At 40.1% G+C, this 18,790-nt stretch overlaps 1 protein-coding gene across 3 annotated transcripts in view; it reads right to left on the bottom strand.

The window, feature by feature from the left end:
- The window catches only part of mettl24 (methyltransferase like 24), a 35,706-nt gene that overhangs the window by 4,233 nt on the left and 12,683 nt on the right, over positions 1-18,790 (bottom strand). For 2 of the 3 annotated variants that reach the window (XM_042225975.1, XM_005914549.3), the window contains 3 exons: positions 12,639-12,737; positions 7,997-8,130; positions 2,183-2,408 (listed from right to left, as the gene is read on the bottom strand). In XM_042225975.1, the coding sequence (XP_042081909.1) occupies positions 2,183-2,408; positions 7,997-8,130; positions 12,639-12,737 (459 nt within the window). The remainder of the gene's footprint in view (positions 1-2,182; positions 2,409-7,996; positions 8,131-12,638; positions 12,738-18,790) is intronic. The other variant, XM_005914550.3, reaches the window with a different exon arrangement.

Here is an 18,790-nt window from a genome sequence, read left to right as displayed (position 1 = left end):
GCTAGAACACATCTGCGTTTACACCTGCTTCTGTCACGTCTCCAAGCTATCCAGATGCCCACTGTTGTTCAGATTTCATAAATATATCATAATCTGTTGCCAGTAAAACACCACATTTGTTCAGAAAATGCAACATATATATATAATCCACTCATAATATCAGCAGGACCAAACCATATGTGAAAGGCGAAAGGGATAACATGAAACAGGGTCGCCGCACCCTGAACTGATTCTTGTTATGTCCCTGTGGGGGACACATCAGCGAACATGACCGTTTACACTAAACCCATATGTGACCACAGAGTCTCAGGGAAAAGGATTTGGCTTATTGTGCAGCATCATAAAGCTCGCTGTACTGTAAAAGCTAGTACTGCAGAGCAGCTATACTTCCAGCAACACTACACGTACAGAACAATTTCTGCTGGGAACTTTCACATTTTTCAACAAAAGAGCCTTCAGCTGTACAAATGTTTCAACTTCACTGTGTCTTCACTGGCAGTTTTATTACCAAGTGCACTTTAGTCCTTCCTGTCCTTTGAAAGTTTGTTGTCCGCAAGCTGAGAAGTACCTGATTCAGCTGCGTTTTGCTGGAAGCTTCATGCTGAACTCCGTTTCATATTTTTAGTTCATGCTGACTTACAGGTATGACACACATTCCTTGAACCAAGGTAGAAATTGGTTATATTCCTGTTTTGTGTGTGTGTATGTGCAGAATTAGTGGCACAACACAGCCATTTGCACTGTTAGCAGGTGCCTGTAGGCTTCTTTCAGCTGCTCCCTTACTTATGAGCAGTTGCCACAGATTTGGCAGGCAACGCTCTGAGGTATTTGTACCTCTTCCTGAACTCAAACCGAGAATACCGCACATGTTAGGCAAATGTGTGAAACACAATACTGTGGAATCACTCATATCTATGACTCCTCTAACAGGAAAAAGGAGGATAATCAGAAAAGGTGGCTGAGGGAAGTGACAATAATGGCTTTTAAAAAACAAGCAAACAAACAGAAAATTACATATTGGATCCTTAATGGTATCAAGGCATTTATGTACCAAACTGAATGCTCTGTCTGTAACCGTAACTATTAAAGTTACCCGGTGAAGTGGATATATTACAAGAAGACAGCCTTGATGCCTTTAAGTCATGATTTAATTACCTCTTTAGAGAAGCATGGCTTCCTTGACCTTGAATTACCATTTAGCCTTCCTATTCAGGCATGCTTGTTGGCTCTATAACTGTGTTTATTAGCATGCATGCTATGACTGGGCTTGGTGCATGTGTTTATGATTGAACGTGAATGCAGATCCCTATCTGATGAGGTGAAACACAAACCCTGAGGAGTTTTGGGGAGGTAATACATCCAGCACAGTCATATTTACAAGAAAAAAAAGTCACATATACGTGAAGATATTCACCTGGAGTTTAAGACAGACAGAGGAATTAATCATAATGAGCTGTTTTATGTTGAGGCGCGCAGGAGCAAACCTGCCCTTGCTTGCTATGCATGAATAATGCCGACGTTGATAAAGGAACACCTTCATCAGGTTTAAGGCAGAATCTACAACCATTTATCCATTTTATTCTGCTTATCCAAATTCAGGGTCATGGGCAGGCAACTGTTAGGGGACCTAGACCGCTGTGGGACCGCTGAGAGCTGACAAGCTTGCAGTATGAAATGCCACTAGGATTGACCTGACCTCCCTAAGTGGGCTCCACCTGACTCCACTCACTTATGTATGCATGATTCTGTTTAAACAAACTGAAAAACCACAGAGAAAAAAAGGAAAGAAAAGAAAAAAGAAAGAGGAGAAAAGCAAGTTAGAGGTGAGCGGAGCAGACAACCACCATTAAATAAAATGCTAAATAACTAAATGTGGCTAGCCTAGCCTTAACTGTGGAGGGCAGGCAGTTGAATGACTTCCATTATCTTCATGTTATTTCTTTTTTTTAGTAAGATCTTTGGCTAATTTGGCTAGCAGAGTAGCCTAGCATGTTATTTTTTTGTTGTTATTGGTGTTAGATTATTACACTGGTTGTATGTGCCCCCTTTGGGAGGAAACTGGAGAGAACCCATGTCAACACTGGGAGAACATGCAAACTCCACTCAGGAAGACCCCAGTCTTGCTGTGCATGCCATGAGCATGCCTATCTAGAGCCTCAGTGGCCTATTCTCTATCTCTTACCTCTCTGTGTCCAAAGTCATTAAGTATGGTGGCTAGTTTCTTCGTGCTGGCATACTGACGCTGGGCAACAACGACCGGGCTGGGATCCCTCCAATCTACAGAAAGACGATGGAGCCACATTTCAGCTTGTTGCAGGTGAGGCTGCTTAAGGCTGGGATCAAAACAGTGAACTTCACAGCCTGATTGGGCGAGAGAACTTTCCAGGGACCGGTCATCCACTCCTAACCTAGAAAACACACAAAAATACAGACAGGGCGAATATGTGAGAGTCAGCTCCATTTACAGGAATGCATATTTCATCGTCTTGACTTCATTTGTGTGAAATGTTCCAATGACGAGATGAAGAGATTCTTCATGGGACACATGAAGACTAAGTGGTACGAGTGGCCCAAATTATGATATTTTGACAAAGTTATATGGCAACTAGCTATTGAATTTCATACAATCTCACCCCTTGTGCACATTTTTAAGGAAGTCAAAGTGTGGTACAGGTACAGACAGTCAGGTAGGAAAACACATTAAAAACTTTATAAAAATAGCCATCGTTAGAGAGGGATGTTTGCATGAATGCAGCTGTATAACTTCAATGCGTGTTTGTTTCATGCAGGGTTGGATTTCATTAGAAATTGGTTGCCTACTATAAAACCATCGTCTTTATTGTTGCTCCATCATTTGATAGGGCCAAGTGCTTATGAGACCCATATGGAAAAGATATATATAAATCTTATAAAGTTTTTATCTGTCTTGTATGAAACTTGTATGAAAAGCATACAGGAGTGAAAACACATATAAGATCCCTTGAAAAATTATATAATGAAACTTGTATGTTTTATATACTTACTAAATAAAATATATGAAAGTAATGAGAAAGTGGCCACTTTCATGAGTAAATCATATATGTTTTTACTATTTCTTTTCCATATGGGGAACAACGCAGGATGAAGCCCTTCTGTTGTATTCCAGTGATCAAAACTTTAAAAATGTGCTCTGAGGCGCCACTAAAGCGAAAACATTTGATCAAAGATCCAAAGATCGGTTTTGTGACATGAAACAGCACCTTAGCCGGTCGTTACACGTGTCAAATGCAACAGAGCGAGTAAAACTGATAAAAGGATACAGACAAGATAACACCACGGCGTCACTGTGATCTTACTTGGCCTCCGAGCCAGAAAAGAATCAATAATTCAAACGAAGGGAATAAAGATTTTAGCCAGGAGATACTTGACGCTTGTGTTTCTCTCTTATGTCTCCTTTGTTTCATGTTTCTCTCCTTTGCTCTCCACATCTCTTTTCCTACAAGTGGCCTGCTTCTCTATTTTAAAATGTGTAAATCTAAGCAGACAGACACGTTCCCTCGTGTCTCTGTCGCTTTCATGCCTTCTCTCCCTTCTCCCCGCACTTTTTCACTAACCTCTCTCACTGCTGTTCACTGTTTATTCCACCCCTCCCTTCTCTAATTCCACAATTTTCTCCTTTTCTTCCTGTCACTGTCTCTGCATCTGCATTCCCCTGTGTCTTGTTTGCGCGGCGGCTGTATTCTGTAATCGTGACAAAGGGAGTAGATTTCACAGTACGCGTCTTTTACAGATGAGGCACCGGGTCCCCAAATGCATCACGCTGGTGGGAAGATGAGAAATGAGCATATGTGAGGGATTGAGATGCAACTAGATGTCTCTTTTTAAAGCACTAAATATTTCATTGAGAGTTTTTCATTCTCTGGTGAGGTTTTGGTGAGCGGCTGAGAATCAGTGCAGCGAAACTACGGGGATCGGGGATGACTCATGAGGCGGCAGGAGCAAAAGGGGGGAGTCACAGTGCATCACATGCCCTTCAGAATAACAATGCTCATAAAGGAGGGTCTCTACTAGGTCTCTCATGAGAGCAGGAGGGGTAACATAATGGATGAATGGCTACATAAATGTGGGTGTTCTAGAAAGAAATTTACTTCATACACATTCTTTATAGAGGCTGTAAGGAGACTGCTGTTGATGTAACCAAATATGAAGATCTGTGATTGTTTAGATTCTTGGTCACAAACTCCCAGAGGATTGTAAATGTAATAAAGAGCTATGAATCCACCTGACCCATTATGTCAGCAGCCTGTCTGGGTGTGGTGAAGTCTGGGGCTGATTAACAAACCCTTGGTGGGTCGAGAAACTGTCCCAGTTTGTGCCAGTTTTTTCTCATTCTGGCCTCTGTCACTGTCTGTCTCTCACTTTAAATTTCACACTTGGACAAGATACAAGGGAATTGGTGGCAAAAAACCATAACCACTGGCGTGGCTTTGCCTCAGGCACAGGTATAGCAGTTCGACCCCTGGCTCCATTATCTTCGGACAAGATACTGAACCCCGAGTTACTTGAGACATATTCATCAGGGTCTGATTGTTATATTGATTTCACTTAGGCAAAGAAACAAGATGTGTATTGTTTCTTTGAAGGTCCACGTAGAGAAGAAAGGGGCTCTATACCAGTCAATTTAGAGTTACTAGGAAACCCAAAGGCCAAACTGAAAATATAATCAAGAAGATAACGACATGAAAATAGTAAAACTACAAAACACCATAAACACAGGAATCCTAATGGACTAGAAATAAAGCAATAAGAGGAATAAAACCCATTGCAGTCCAAATACTAATAGAAAAACTCAGAGCTAAGGAACAAAACCCAATTTTATGACAATATTTGTCTCCAAAGGACATGAATAAACATGTCCTTTAAATGTGAAAAGGTTTTTTTGTTTGTTTGTTGGGGGGTTTTTCACCCTCGTGTCCATTAGCCTGTGTTGATGCTCTAAAGTTGTGTCATTCATTCTACAGGTAACTTGTCAAGTTTAGACCAGTTTCAGAGCAGAAATCTTTTCTGCTCTTCATGTGCAAATCCAACATGACTTCACAGTTCTGTCTCCTTGAATGTTGACTAAAAATGAGACAGTATGATCTGAGCAAACATTTTCAATATTATCTGTGAACTTGAATGTTGCCCCTCCAAAGTTTTACCTGCGAAATAGAAAATGTGGAGGTGTAGTCAACGACAAATTTTAACAACAAACTTTTCAGCATCTCGCAGGAAAATGACAGGTGTAAATAATTAAATTAACACTGCTGTTGCTGCGTCAATTTCAAGGTTATGGTTTCAGGTTCACTGTCACACTAATGGATTACTGATCGCTGATGTCATTAAAAACAGTAAAAACCCCAAACTTACAGTTTGTCCAGTGGTCACTTGACTAATGTTTAAATGCCCAACTTTACAGCAGAAATCATCTTAATCAGAAGTAAACATCTTGACAGCCTCATTAAAAAAAGGTCCTCACAGGCTAATTTAACCATTTTTCGCAACACTGTTCATGTTAAGCTTGTTTTTTTTTAAAATTTAGATTATTATCAGGTTATTGTGACTGATGGGTTGCTGCCAACACAGGAAGAAATGTCTAATAGACGTCTGCAAATACACTGATTTGTAAATCTCAATTAGCCTTTTTTAATAAGCCTGTGCTACAGTTTTGATGAGTGAAATAAGAGTATATGTGTTGTGTATATATTTAGCACTGAATTTCTTAGCACTGTCTCTTAGAACCCTGTCAGGTTGCCAGTCTGTTGCAGGGCTTGGCTTCACATCTATCTTCGTCCAGCTTCTATATAAAACCTATGGTTATTAACTGGTTGTGGGGGTTTTGTTACACTTATTTAGTTCATACTAAAGCCATCACTCATAGAATAATGCTTGGTTAACTTCCTAAAAATCACCAAACAGCCTTTACTCTGGGAAGAACAATAGGTAATGGTGATGAGATGGCTGATTATCATATTTTCTTAATTTTGCCCAGAAGGGGAGCTAAAGGAAACAAAGCATGACAAGCCAGAGCCACCGTTACTACTAGCTATACTGCAGGTATTAATGCTGTTATCCACTAGCAGCATCTCACATGCCCACATTTATGTTAAAAGTCAAGTCACTTTATTTATGTAGCGTATTAAAAATGCTGGACCTCAATATTCGATCTCAAGTTCTTTCCACCGGAGGCAGATGGACTAATTATACAAATACTGAAGAATACACGGAAGACAAGGGATACAAGTTTAAACAAAGCCTGCTTTAATTTGAGCAGAATGTGGGCTGTTTTTACAGCAGTGGAAAAGGTGGATAATTGGTCTTTCATGTGGAAAAACATCCTGCGTCCCCCCCTATACACCAACATATGACAGACCAATCAGTGAACAGCTGCTCATCCTTCCCAGGCACAGCCATCCCCGGCTCGTTGCACATCATGCAAATGAGATGTATCAGCTGCACACGTACAGCAAAACACACGAAAGTGTACCTAGATAATGTGCTGAGTTCAAAGGCACATACAGAGGCGTACTAAAAGCATTTGGCTTTTCTATTAAATCCCTTTTAATCTTCTGCAGTTGACTACAGTTGAGGGCTTTGCAAGTCAGAGAAACTCTCCTGAGAGTAGGATGCTCAACATACCTGGCAAAGAGGCAAGAGTATGACCAAGAAGTGTGTGTGAGAGCATGTGTACGTGTATGCACGCGCGCGCGCATGTGTGTGTGTAATGAATGTAGGTCAGATAGGGGACATGGGGAGGAACTTCAGAGAGCAGTTTGCAGGCTGACTTGATTAACTCTCTCCGTGAGATTCTAGGAAATTTATTTTGTTACTCGGGAAGTTTAATTTTTTTTAAAGAATTTAATGTCTTTTTGGGACTCGCTTTTACTGTATTCGACAGAGTTGAGTTGACGTAGTGTAAACTGATTTAATTCCAGAGGTATTAAGTGATCAGTTAGATAGGAAGAGATCGCCAAGTAGCTTTCATTGATTTGAAAAATTAGATCTGAGTCACATTTTCCAAGCCAATATTCAAGCCAAATATCAAAATGTTTGCATCAATCTCTGAGATGTTTGATAAAACTCATTTGAATTTTAGTGCGTGTCCATGTAGCTTGTCTGCACAGAGTGCCGTTGCAGTCAGCCAGAGGATATCAGATATGTTTTTTTCTCCTGTCTATTTGGCCTCTGACACCCTTTTGACCTCCCCGCCCCTCCTGCCACTCTCCCACACCTATCTGCGCCTCGCTTGCCTTGATGCCAGCACACCTGTGCTGTCTCTCAACGGTCAAACTAATAAGCCTTCTCTCCCAGCAGAAAAATCCCTTCAACCATTGCTGCACCTCAGCATTGGCCGAGCAGACTTAGACTGAGCCGATCCATGGCACAAAGCTAAGAGTGAATGACAGCCTGGGCTTAAGAAGGTCAAACGCCTTGGTGGTCTGGCTGACTGAAGTCAGGGTTACATGCCAATCCAGTTAAAGGAACCAAAGGTAGAATAGTTATGACGTTTGAAGTTTAACAAAAGACAACAAATTAAAGGAAAATGTGCAGAGTGAAAATGGAACTGCACGAAGACAAAAGCAATGTAAGAAGAAAGACAAAGACAAAATAAAATCATACTCAGTGTACAATTAGTCGCCGAGGACATGAAAAGATGAGGCTAACAAGGAAGGTGGAGAAAGACACGCACTTCATTTATTGTGTGTGAAAATAGACATTGAATATATTTTTATGATACAGAATAAACTTTACTTTACTATAAAGTTTACTAACAGCTGTGGCAATTTTGATTACCAGCAGATATCTCACAGCCTGTCTCAGAACGAGATGCTCTGAATAATTGTGTCACCTGCAGATAATTCCGTCACTGTTGACTACAGTTGACTCCATTCCCTATATATTGGACAATTCCTTGTTAAGGGAACACACATTTAGCAAAAACAAAATTATGTGTGAGTGTCTAACAAACAATACTCACCCAAAAGAGTACACCCTGCAGTGTCTGCTCTCTATCCTGCGGATCAGTTTATAATTGGGATCTAGGCACACAGCCCATGCCCCAATGGACCCTTCCTGGTCTGCTTTCTTGCCTCGAAGTGACGCACATGACACCTGGACAAACATAAATGTAAACACAAAGCAAGACATATTAACAGCCATTTTTCCAGGAACAAGGAGCAGAACTTATTGTCAAGACAGCCATGTTATCTGACACAGTCGGAGTCCTGTATTGCAAATATAAATGGAACAAGAAATGAATGACAGAGCAACCGAACCACACCGACTCAATTCGCAAAGCAAAAATAAGTGTCTGTGTCTGTATGCTGGACAGTCAAGACCACCTGCGCTGTTTGGATATTGATGTCCAAGTCTGTTCACTGCACTGGTCACTGAATGTGAAAGTGAGCTAGTCGTTAACTGGGCAGGGGGTTGTGGTGAGATAAATCTTCTGAGAAGCGGGCATTTCATGTGTAAGAGCGCATTACTCTTTGACAGCATTACTCCAACCAAACGAGTGAGTTTTCATTCTGTACAATAAATGGAGTCCTAAGGATTTCAAGCAAACACAAGTCAAATGTGGCAGCATAGTTGACACTCTGATATATCCTGATTTCTTTAGGTGAGTTCTACAACTCAGACTCAGACATGATGCACAGCTGGTGCTGATGCACTGCCAAGTGTCACTGGGTTGGCAGAAAGAAACTAAAAACGAGGACTTTAAATCCTTCATTTATGATTAAGATTGTACTTTTACCCCCTTTAATTCACAAAATTTGTTGGATTTAAAACACAGTATCCTTTTAGCTGCTTCCATATAAAAGTCTTTGGATCCTGCCATATCTTTAACAAAAAATATTTTTTCAGTACTGTACAATAACAGTGTATTGTTCTACAATGTTGTGGATTATATTTTTCAACCTTAAAAATACAGCTTTCATAATCAATTTCAACCAAGAATCCAAGGACCAACATTTGCAAAAATGCTGTATACACACCTGCATATACCAGTACAGAGCAGGAGCTACTGCTCAAATGTTTGCTGTGCGGTTTCTCCACATTCTGTCTGATGCCGAGATTAACTTTGCAAGGGAAGAAACAATATTGGCTCAGACATCAAATGTCTGGCTTTACTGTACTACACCATTCAAGTCCAAAGTAGCATGTTCGCAGCTACACTTTGTTTGTGCTACTGCATCTTATCACAGCTAGAGAGTTGCTAGGTAAAATCATTTGCAATGACGTATACAGTGGTGCACTGAAAACCTCCATGCAGTTGCTTTGGTTGCCAGCAGATTGCCACTCTTACATAAAGATGCTGATTTGTCTGCAAACTACCCTCTCCGTGGCAGTGAAACTGTGTGCAGAGAGAACATTTTGTGATGAGAATATTTGCCTTCAAAAGTGAAAGTTGCGCCCTTTTAAATGTCTTAGTTGCAGCAGCAAGGGGCAACTCTTAATTTGAAAGCAAAGCAAGCATTTTTGGTTTGCGTCACTTTTGGCAACCGCTTATTGAGTGGTTGGCAGACAAGTTAGCATTTTCTATGCAAACTACAGGTGACTTCAGCAATTTGCTAGCAAACAAAGCCACAAGGAGGTTTTTAGCATCTTCTTTGCGACTAATTTCACCCACAAACAGCCAGCAACCACTCACCATCTAGTCGGGGAGTGCATATTTTTTCCTAGTGATCAGAAGTTGCCCGGGGATTTCTCACCAGTCTTTAAAAAAGCTAAAATCTCCTTGAGCAAGAGACCAAAGCTTATATTATTCCCAATAAAAGGCATCCACCTTGCACAGCAGCTTCCACAAACTTCTAGTCTAAAAAGAGAGCCTAATGTGAAAGTATGCTGATTACCATTACATATCTTCTGGCTGCAAAATGAAATCTGAGTGTTTAGAACTCTGTATTGAAATGAACTTTTATCTCCCCTGATTGATAAAATCAAATTGCTTTCGCAGCTTTCTTTATTTCCTAATCAATCTCCCATTTGCTATAATGTCTGCTTTCCAAACACAACACATTTAAAACACTCAGCCTAAATTTTCAAAATGGCACTTTGATAACTAGTAGGTGACGGCTATATCCATCTTTCATTTACATTCAATGGTGAATAAGAAATACTTTCTAGATCCTAACTCAGGTAAAAAGACACAGATGGCAGATGTTTTGCAGCCAAGCAAATGTGTAAGAAGAAATGTACTATGTCCTTATAAATCCACTTACTGTTCCTAAAATAGAAGAAATTTACATTTGAAACTGCTCATTAGCCGTGTTTACATTGCCAGCCTTCCCTTTTTTGGCAAGCTGGATTTGTACAGTTTCAAAAGAACCTCTTAGGCGTAATTTCTTACTGTGGCTTTTGTATAAATCGCCCATTTTAATGAGATCATTCTGTGACAGGTCACGCAGGAAGGAACCAGCTGAATCACTGAAGTGCAGTGTCACCATCTCACAAAGGACAAAAGTCTCCCGATGTGTCTTTGTTGCTCTCTATTTAAACCAATTCTTACATGTTGAACATTCTCCACAATGTCCGTCATCGTTAATGTGTTCGAGTTGAAAGCGTTTATCTGCATACAATGCACTGTGGAAAATTAAATGCGAAATCACTCTTGATTATTTTGCCACTACACATCTAAAGACATATCAGTTGCATTGAGCTGCTGAGAGCTGAACAAAGCTACAAAGAATACTGAGCTGTAAAACCGAGAACATTCACTGAGCGTGAATGAGAAGTTCATTCTTATTGTTGATAAGCTAATCAGAAATTGATCCCACGCTCCTGCTGCCTTATTATTTCACACTATTATTAGTAGTATTATTAATATTTTTATATAGACTTACTCTTATCTGTGCATGAACACGTGAAAGCTGCTGACTGGTATTGATTGGACAGTTGTGTCGCAGGCCATCTCTCTTAGTAACAGTTCCACCAGGCACTATGTCAGTCAGCATTACAGCAGAGGATGCTGCTATCCCCACACCAGCTCCCTCCACCCTCGCCTGTCACTGTCAATGACAGACAGTTCCCTTCCACAGCTCCTCACAAACACACACTTGTACACACATGCTCACAAGATCTCTTTCTCTCTGTTCCTGTCCTTGTCCCTTCCTTCCTCACGCACAAAAATCCAAAAGTACCTAAACACACACACACGCACAACCCAGCACTAATTCATAATGAACTAAATTTCTGCTTTGTGAAAGACAGACTGAGTGATGCTTAGTCATTTGGAGATTGGTACTCTGTGTTCTGGCTATGTTGTGTGAGGGATAAAGATAAGATGTTGATTTGTCTCCAAGCCAATTTACTGCAATAGAAAAACACACACACACACACACACGCGCGCGCGCGCGCACACACAAACTACATGAGTTCAAAGAATGCCTCCATCGTAGAGACAAAGATTTTCCAACCTTCCAACCAAAATTCCAACCTTTCTCAGTTCCTTTTTATATTTTTCCTTTTTCTTATTATTATGATGCAAAACATCTTCATTCATTTGTAGTAATTAATACTGATGCAGTCCAAGGAGCAAACCACAACAACTCATTGATTAGATCTGAATAGAGGGGCTGTGAGCTCCATCTGTATAGTAATCAATAGAGTAATGAATTAGTTGCTTACTGTCAGGGCAAGAAAAATGTTTTGGCTATGCTGAATGTGAAAGAGATGCCAGTGCAGCTCAATCATGGGCTAAGAGATGCAGTCTTATTTTTTTTAAAAAGCAGCCAAAGGTATGTGTCTCATGGCTTAACTACTTTATTTATTTTTGCCTCAAACTCTAGTCTTAGATTTGCATTCAGTGTCAGGTTAATTTTTGCTTTGAGGACAGAAAATGTGATTAAAAGTTAAAGATGATTAATCCCCCAATCGATGGTGCTTGCACTGCATCATTAAGCACAGCCAATATCGCAAATAAGAAATAAATAGTAAATATAAAGTACACTATGTCACAGTAATAATTGAATAGGGCTTTAATAGTGGACATCAGGAAGGTGTAGGCAAGCTATAAAGCATCAGAAGTAAAAGTACTTATTCTCAATTTAAATATTTCCCTTAAGAGTTAAATGATCAATATGCATCATAGTCTATTAAAAATCATATGTTTGCATTGTGGCTGTCCTGTCATGACCAGATATCTAAAAATAATATTAAAAGTGCTTTTAATGAGCTCAGAAAACAGACCTAGACCTCAATTAAAAAAATTATATTAGAAAATATTCATAAAAACAAAAAGAACCAACAGGGGGTCGATCAGGTTACCTACTAATCAGAAGGTTGGTGGTTTGATCCCTGGCTGCTCCAGTAAGCATGCCAAATATCCCCGGGCAAGATACTAACCCCAAGTTGCTCTCCAACGCATCCATCAGTGTATGCATGTGTGTGAACGTTAAATAAAAAGCACTTGTATAGAAACAGCATAGAAAACAGTGCTTGTAAGAATGAGTGTGAATGGTGTATAAAGTGCTTTGAGTGCTCAGGTAAAGTAGTAAAGCACTATATAAGAACCAGTCCATTTACACTTAATCTGTCAGTGGTTTTAATGTTGGCATTTTAAATGAATAATAATCAAAAATACATTTAGGTAGCAAATGAAATTTTAAAAAAATTCTCACTTGCTGAGTTGTGATGTAGCTGAGGAACCTTTTAGCTTCATCCTCCAGTGACTGACTCTCACTGGCCCAGGGCTCCAGGTCTATATGCCACCGTGGAGTCTGAATAGGGGAACATACGCATATATACATGAACAGTTACAATGGAAATAATATGAAAATGAGCAACTCACTAACATCAAAGTAGGCCACTCACAAGAAATCCAGTGCAAGGACAACAATAAAGGGAGCTTTATTCTTTCAGGTATTATAACCCTCTTGTGTATAGCCACTGATAGAACTAGGTCACAGTGTGCTCTGAGGAAAATTTCCCCCACACACACGTGTTAGCGACAAACTGCTAAAGTTCATTTCTGTTGTTATTTTAGTAAAATGGGGACTGCTAGCCTATTTACTCACGTGTATGCTTTGCTGGAAGGTATGGATTGAGCTTTGTTTGAAAGTGGAAGAATAAGATCTTAGACCCCTTCATCAGGGGGCTTTAGCAGCTTTAGCTCTGTGCCTCATTCCTGAAACGTGGCAGAACCTTGCTTTAAAGCCTGCTTCCATGCTACAGGAATGCGCCTGTTTGTGATTAGAGGAGGGATGAAGAGTAGGCAGTACAGAGGGCGACAGAGACGGCTCTGTGATGATGTATTCATTGCTTGTACAATCATTTCTTGGGTCAAACACCACAGCCAAGTGTTCATTAGCAGCCCTGGAACAAATTATCTGCTGTGGTTTGATGAGAGTGCACGTCCCTGCCTAGGGCGCTCCTGTGTATGGGCACTGCAGTTTATTTCATAATTTCCCATAGCTGTGCAAATTAGATTAGGCTGTCTTTACTGACAAGATCGTGTTTAGGTTTGTTGCTGTGGACACGTGTGGCATGGTTCTCTCATGGTTAACGTGGCCTCAACACAGAGGACTATAACTAAGACATTTGACACTTTCACTAACTGATCCTTCTTTTAATCTTCATTGCACATGTACACACACTAGAGCTTATACATATATTTAAAAAAAATATACTTGAGTCTATACAGTGCACACTTTGCTTGACTTTTTACAGGTCTGTACGTAACCCCACACCACTCTGCTAATATGTTATCTGACAACACCATATGTGTTATTTTCTTCTCCACTGAGGCAGATCCTGGACCTGCCAACACACAAAAAATCTGCTTTTGCTTTAATGGCTGCAGAGCTTGATCCACACGACACTTTTCAGTGTTTGGCATCAAGCCTTCAATCGATTTACAGAGTGTCAAAACATCCGAATGCTTGCCTTGCCTCAACCCATCCGTTCTTTTCTCTGCTTCCTTTTATATCATGGCTTCTGTTTTCTTTTGTCTTTCTTGGTCTTCTAATATCCTGTTGCTCTTTTCATTGCCTGTTTTTTCTTTCCTCTAACATCCTGCGTCCCCATTGATTGTTTACTTCTGCTTTCTGCTGGTCTCTATCACTGACCTCAGCTTCGTAGTTAAAAAGGCACTCAGGACCCACAGACACTCACCGGCCACTTTGTTAAGGCCAGAGGTCAGAGGTGAATAGCCAGACTCCTTCGAGCTGTTAAGAAAGTAGTAGTGACCACTCGTTACAAACAGTGCACATGACATCAAACCTTGAAGGTGACTGGCTACTGTAGCAGAAGACCACACTGGGTCACACTTCTATCAGCTAAGAACAGGAAGCTACGGCTAAAGTTTGCGTTGCCTTTCCAAAATTGCACAAAAAAAAGATTAGAAAAATGCTGCCTGCACGAGTCTCAATATCTGATGCAGTATTTGGATCAGAAATTGGTGTAAACATCATGAAAGCATGAATCCATCCGCATTAGTATTAAAGGTTCAGGCTGGTGATGTATGTGTGTAATGGCTCATTAGTACAAGTTAAGCATTTATGAAATGCCACATCCTACATCCTGAGTATTAATGCTGAAAATGTCCATCTCTAATACATGTTTATATAAAGAAAAATGCAATAACAGACACTGAAAACAGAACAGGTTTTGTTTTGAAAATCTGTATGTGTATCAAGCACAGAAGAGATCATTATCTGACAAATATGCTTGCGCATTGAGTGCTATAGTGGCAGCTATGAGTGATGGGTTGAAGATTCGAAGAGTCAAGGTAAATAGTCATATTGGCATTAAACCCATGGTAAAGCATATGTCTGAAGTGTCTTGAACATAAACTGGTTATGTTCAAGACGTATAGTTATATGATATTTACTTCTGGACAAAACATCTCCAGTGGAAATATGCAGCTTCTCAACAAAAAGAGCTCAATTCAATAAATTTAAAGCTATTTAAGCATAAACCATCATCATTAATGTACCGCAGGGCTGCACAGATTTTGTGTTTATTTAATATCAGATGCTATGAGTGTTAACAATCATTGGGCTGTCTGTCTTTTGATTTTTAACTCGTGGAGTATTTGTTGTTTAGATTCCACCATATAATTTTAACTCAGGCCATAAAAAAAATCTCTCTGGCAAAGCCCCCAGTCTGACAAACAGCCCCTGACAAAAAGAAGAAAATAAAATGCCACTTCTAATCAACATTGTTCCTAAACTGCAGTATTGAAGCCAGGAGGGTTTTACAGAGACAGAAAGACCGCATTTGAAGTACATTTACACGTGTACAAATAACATCTACCTTTCTGCATCCCGGGGACTCCCAGAGCTCTCTGTCTGTGAGCTGCCCTTTTCATCTCCTTACCCGGTCCTCCCTGAACAACTCAGCTGTCAGGCCCCATACATCACCCTGGTACAGGTTGGGACTGGGGTACTGATCAGAGGGCAGATATCTGGGACAATGAAGTCTCTGGGAGGTTGCAGTATGTGCTGTAAGCTGCGGTTGAATAGAAATGGAAGAGGAAAAGGACAATGGGAGGTTCCAAAGTGCTCACACAAGCACGAGTGATCCAGCACTTTACAGCAGAGAAGAAATGGAAATATTTGGAAGCATTTGCCAAGGGAGGAGGTGTCTGTCAAAGATTTTATGGCTACTTTGAGACTTTATGGCAATGCTGGACTGGAATTGCCAGCCTGACTTGTACAGTGCAAGTTTAAATCTAGTGTGTTTATACTTCCCTCAGAAGTTAAAATGATTTTTGCCTTAATGGGAAATTAAAAATAAATTCAATCTTTAATCAATAAGCTTAAAGTGCAAAATAGTGACTATGGGTTTGTGCAGGTTCTACACTGTGCATACCTATCAGGATTTTTTTTCCCAACTGGTGATTATTGCTGAGCAGTGATGCGATTAGTGCTAAACTATGTGTTCAGTCAAGCAACAACAAGTCATCAGCACCTAAGGTAGACAGAGAGAACATCACTCATCAGCGATGCAGCCTTAGTCCTGTGAAATTAGACCTAATTCTGTCCTCAGCAAGAGATTTTAAGGTTGTTGCCTTTACATAGATGACACGGTCAGTGGAAATGAATTAAATAGGGGGTTCGTTAATCTGCAAAAAAATGTACATGAAACATTATAACAAGAAAAGCATGTCTATTGAGGAAAGCAGCAGCCGAAATACAATTACAGCGTCCGATTAAGTGTGTGAACTGATTGAGGTTGAAGCATCGGGAAGTGCTGAAAACACTTAAAGATTCAGTTTTACCCTCGAGCACTGAAACGAGTGGAAATGTCTGCGTAAGTGTAAGTGATGAATTAAGGTTGAAGGGTGAGTTAGAGTGGAGAAGCTGAGAGAAATTAGTGTCAGTTCAAGTGTGTCAGCCAAACTTTGTCAGTGGAATGACAACAGGAACTGTAAAGCTTTCCAGAGGCTTGCTGCGGAAAGTCTGAATTTAGAGAAAAAAAAAGATTTCTCACAAAATATTTCAAAGTATGTGGCAGCTGAAATTAAAATCAAGAAGCATTTAAGACATTAAATAAAAATGATGAAAGAGACTGCTTTCCGATTTCGGTGTGAGAGCTCAGTTAAGTTGAAGTATCACTTCAATTAAAAATCCAATGAAATGGTGGAAGAAGTGCTGATATGTGCTTCAGTTTAAGCCTGGCGAGCCGCATGAAGCTGAAGCACAAATGCTCAGACAAGCAGAAGTATCAGATCAGATTTAGCTAAACTTCAGCTGCTGACAGGAGATGAACATGCAGGTATAAAAAAAACTAATACGTATTGTTGATCTTTGAAGTTAGAACTAAAAATATATGCAGGACACACATTTTTATTTTTATCACCATAAAATGCCAGAAAATGTTCCAAGAAAATTCTACTTTTCCCTGGCAGGTAGGAAAACCAAACCCCTGGTATGGAAGAGAAGCTGCAGGAAGGGTTTGTGGTCACGGGAGTAGTGACTATGGAAAAAAAATGATTTGAGTACATAAAGTAAAGACTGAGCTCTCTGGCAAAAAATGAGCAGCATTAATTTAAAAGAGCACCTTGCCTGCTGATAACCAGGTGGTTGGGAAATACTTTACTTTAGGGTTTTTGGAAGTCATTGGCACAGATAGCAGGAAGACGGGATATCTTTAAATGTCAGCAAATTCTGGATGAAAATGTCATGCACTCAAATAATGAAACAGATCCGAGACATACCCGAAACACCATCACTGGCAGCTTTTATTATGAGGTGCTCAAATATCTGCACAAACTACAGTTAATGTTTACACTTTCCATGAAATAAAGATTTGAGGGGTTTTTGTATTTCCTTCTTCTTGCGTTAACCCCCCATCCACCAAAAAAAAAAAAAAAAAAAAAAAAAAAAAAAATCAAACAAAGATGGAATTTGCCCTTCTCCACAGCCTGGGAGCTGGGTGTGTTATTGGATCGGTGCCTCTCAGCCTGGGAGAGAGGTGTGAGCAGCCAGGCCAAGCATGAATAATCCCTTGGGGGAGAACAGGATGGATGGGTGAACAAGAGATGACTGGATAAAGCAAGAGAGGACTGTCTGCCAGAACAATGAAGGCGGTAAAAAAGAATGGAGAGGTGGGAGGTAAAGAACATTGGGTGGAGCTGTCAACAAACACACAAATTGTGGAAAAATGAGAAAAAAAGGATGAGTTACACTTTTTTTTTTAATTGCCTTTACAACAAGAATGAATTAAGTCTGTGTATGTAGCGATCGCTGACAGTGTGGGCAGAGTGTCTGAGAGGACACGGCACAATCACCGCTTGGATAAACAAATTCTCATTAGTGTATCAAATGTCATGCAGGACCAAGCCACAGGTGGGTTGGGTCTGCCTATTTCGAAAACATAAGGTGTCAGAGTGAATGCTGCCAAGTCACTCCTATCCACTGGTAGAGTGCCAGGGTGGCTGAGTGTCATACCTGCTGCTCATTTTAAGCTATTGCTCTCATCAGAGTCCAGACACTTCAGAAAAATATCACCAGGCTGTACAGTTAGGAGGTCAAAGCTTTTAGTTCAACAGCATGTGGACTGTTTTTTAACACCATGAACTGTCCTAAAGTTCAAAAAATGGTCTTTGACGAGATGTATTTTTCTGACAGCTTGGACGGAAACCCAACAGTATCCAATGGCAAGCGAAGGTCAAGACGTGAAACGGGCAAGTGGGCAGACAGAGAAGCTGCGGTTTAATGAAACAGCTGGTGGCTGATTCACATTAACCTCCCTCTGTTTCTGAGTGGGTGGTGAACCCAGGTGCGAGATCATATCAGAGATTTATGTCCCACAGGGTTGTGCTAATGTGGTTCAGGGAAAATGCAGAAAGATTCTGATTTTTAATGGTGTTGTAAACACTGGTGCAATGCAACATTTATCACACGACGAAGCTTGATTTCTTTTAAATTAAAATCTGTAACTACTATGAAGCCTGTTACTAAAGACAAACAAATCTACATAGTACACACATGACTTCAGTGGCAGATGGGGACATTTCTGAGAGTTATTGTGCTGTGAAAAATAGTTTCCCCTTCCAGATTTCTTAGGGTTTTGTTTTTTTTTTGGACATTTGTGACACTTACATGTTGTAGTTAATAAAGCAAATGTTAATTTTACGCAAAGACAAACCCAAGTAAATATAGTTTTTGATGATGAAAACTTATCCAACCATACCTGGCCCTATGTGAAAAAAGGCTAAACCTCATAATGGTATACTCACTTTTCGTTTTTACGCCAGATTCAAAGAGTTTAACTTTTATCTCGTCAGTTCATAGACTATTTTCTTGCTGATCATCAAGATGTTTTT

This window comes from Haplochromis burtoni, unplaced genomic scaffold (genome assembly GCF_018398535.1).
Source record: "Haplochromis burtoni strain Fernald_Lab_line unplaced genomic scaffold, NCSU_Asbu1 Contig_8, whole genome shotgun sequence".
Classification (NCBI taxonomy): Eukaryota; Metazoa; Chordata; class Actinopteri; order Cichliformes; family Cichlidae; genus Haplochromis; species Haplochromis burtoni.
Note: the sequence above shows the minus strand (reverse complement) of the source record. Positions and strands in the feature narration are given on the sequence as shown.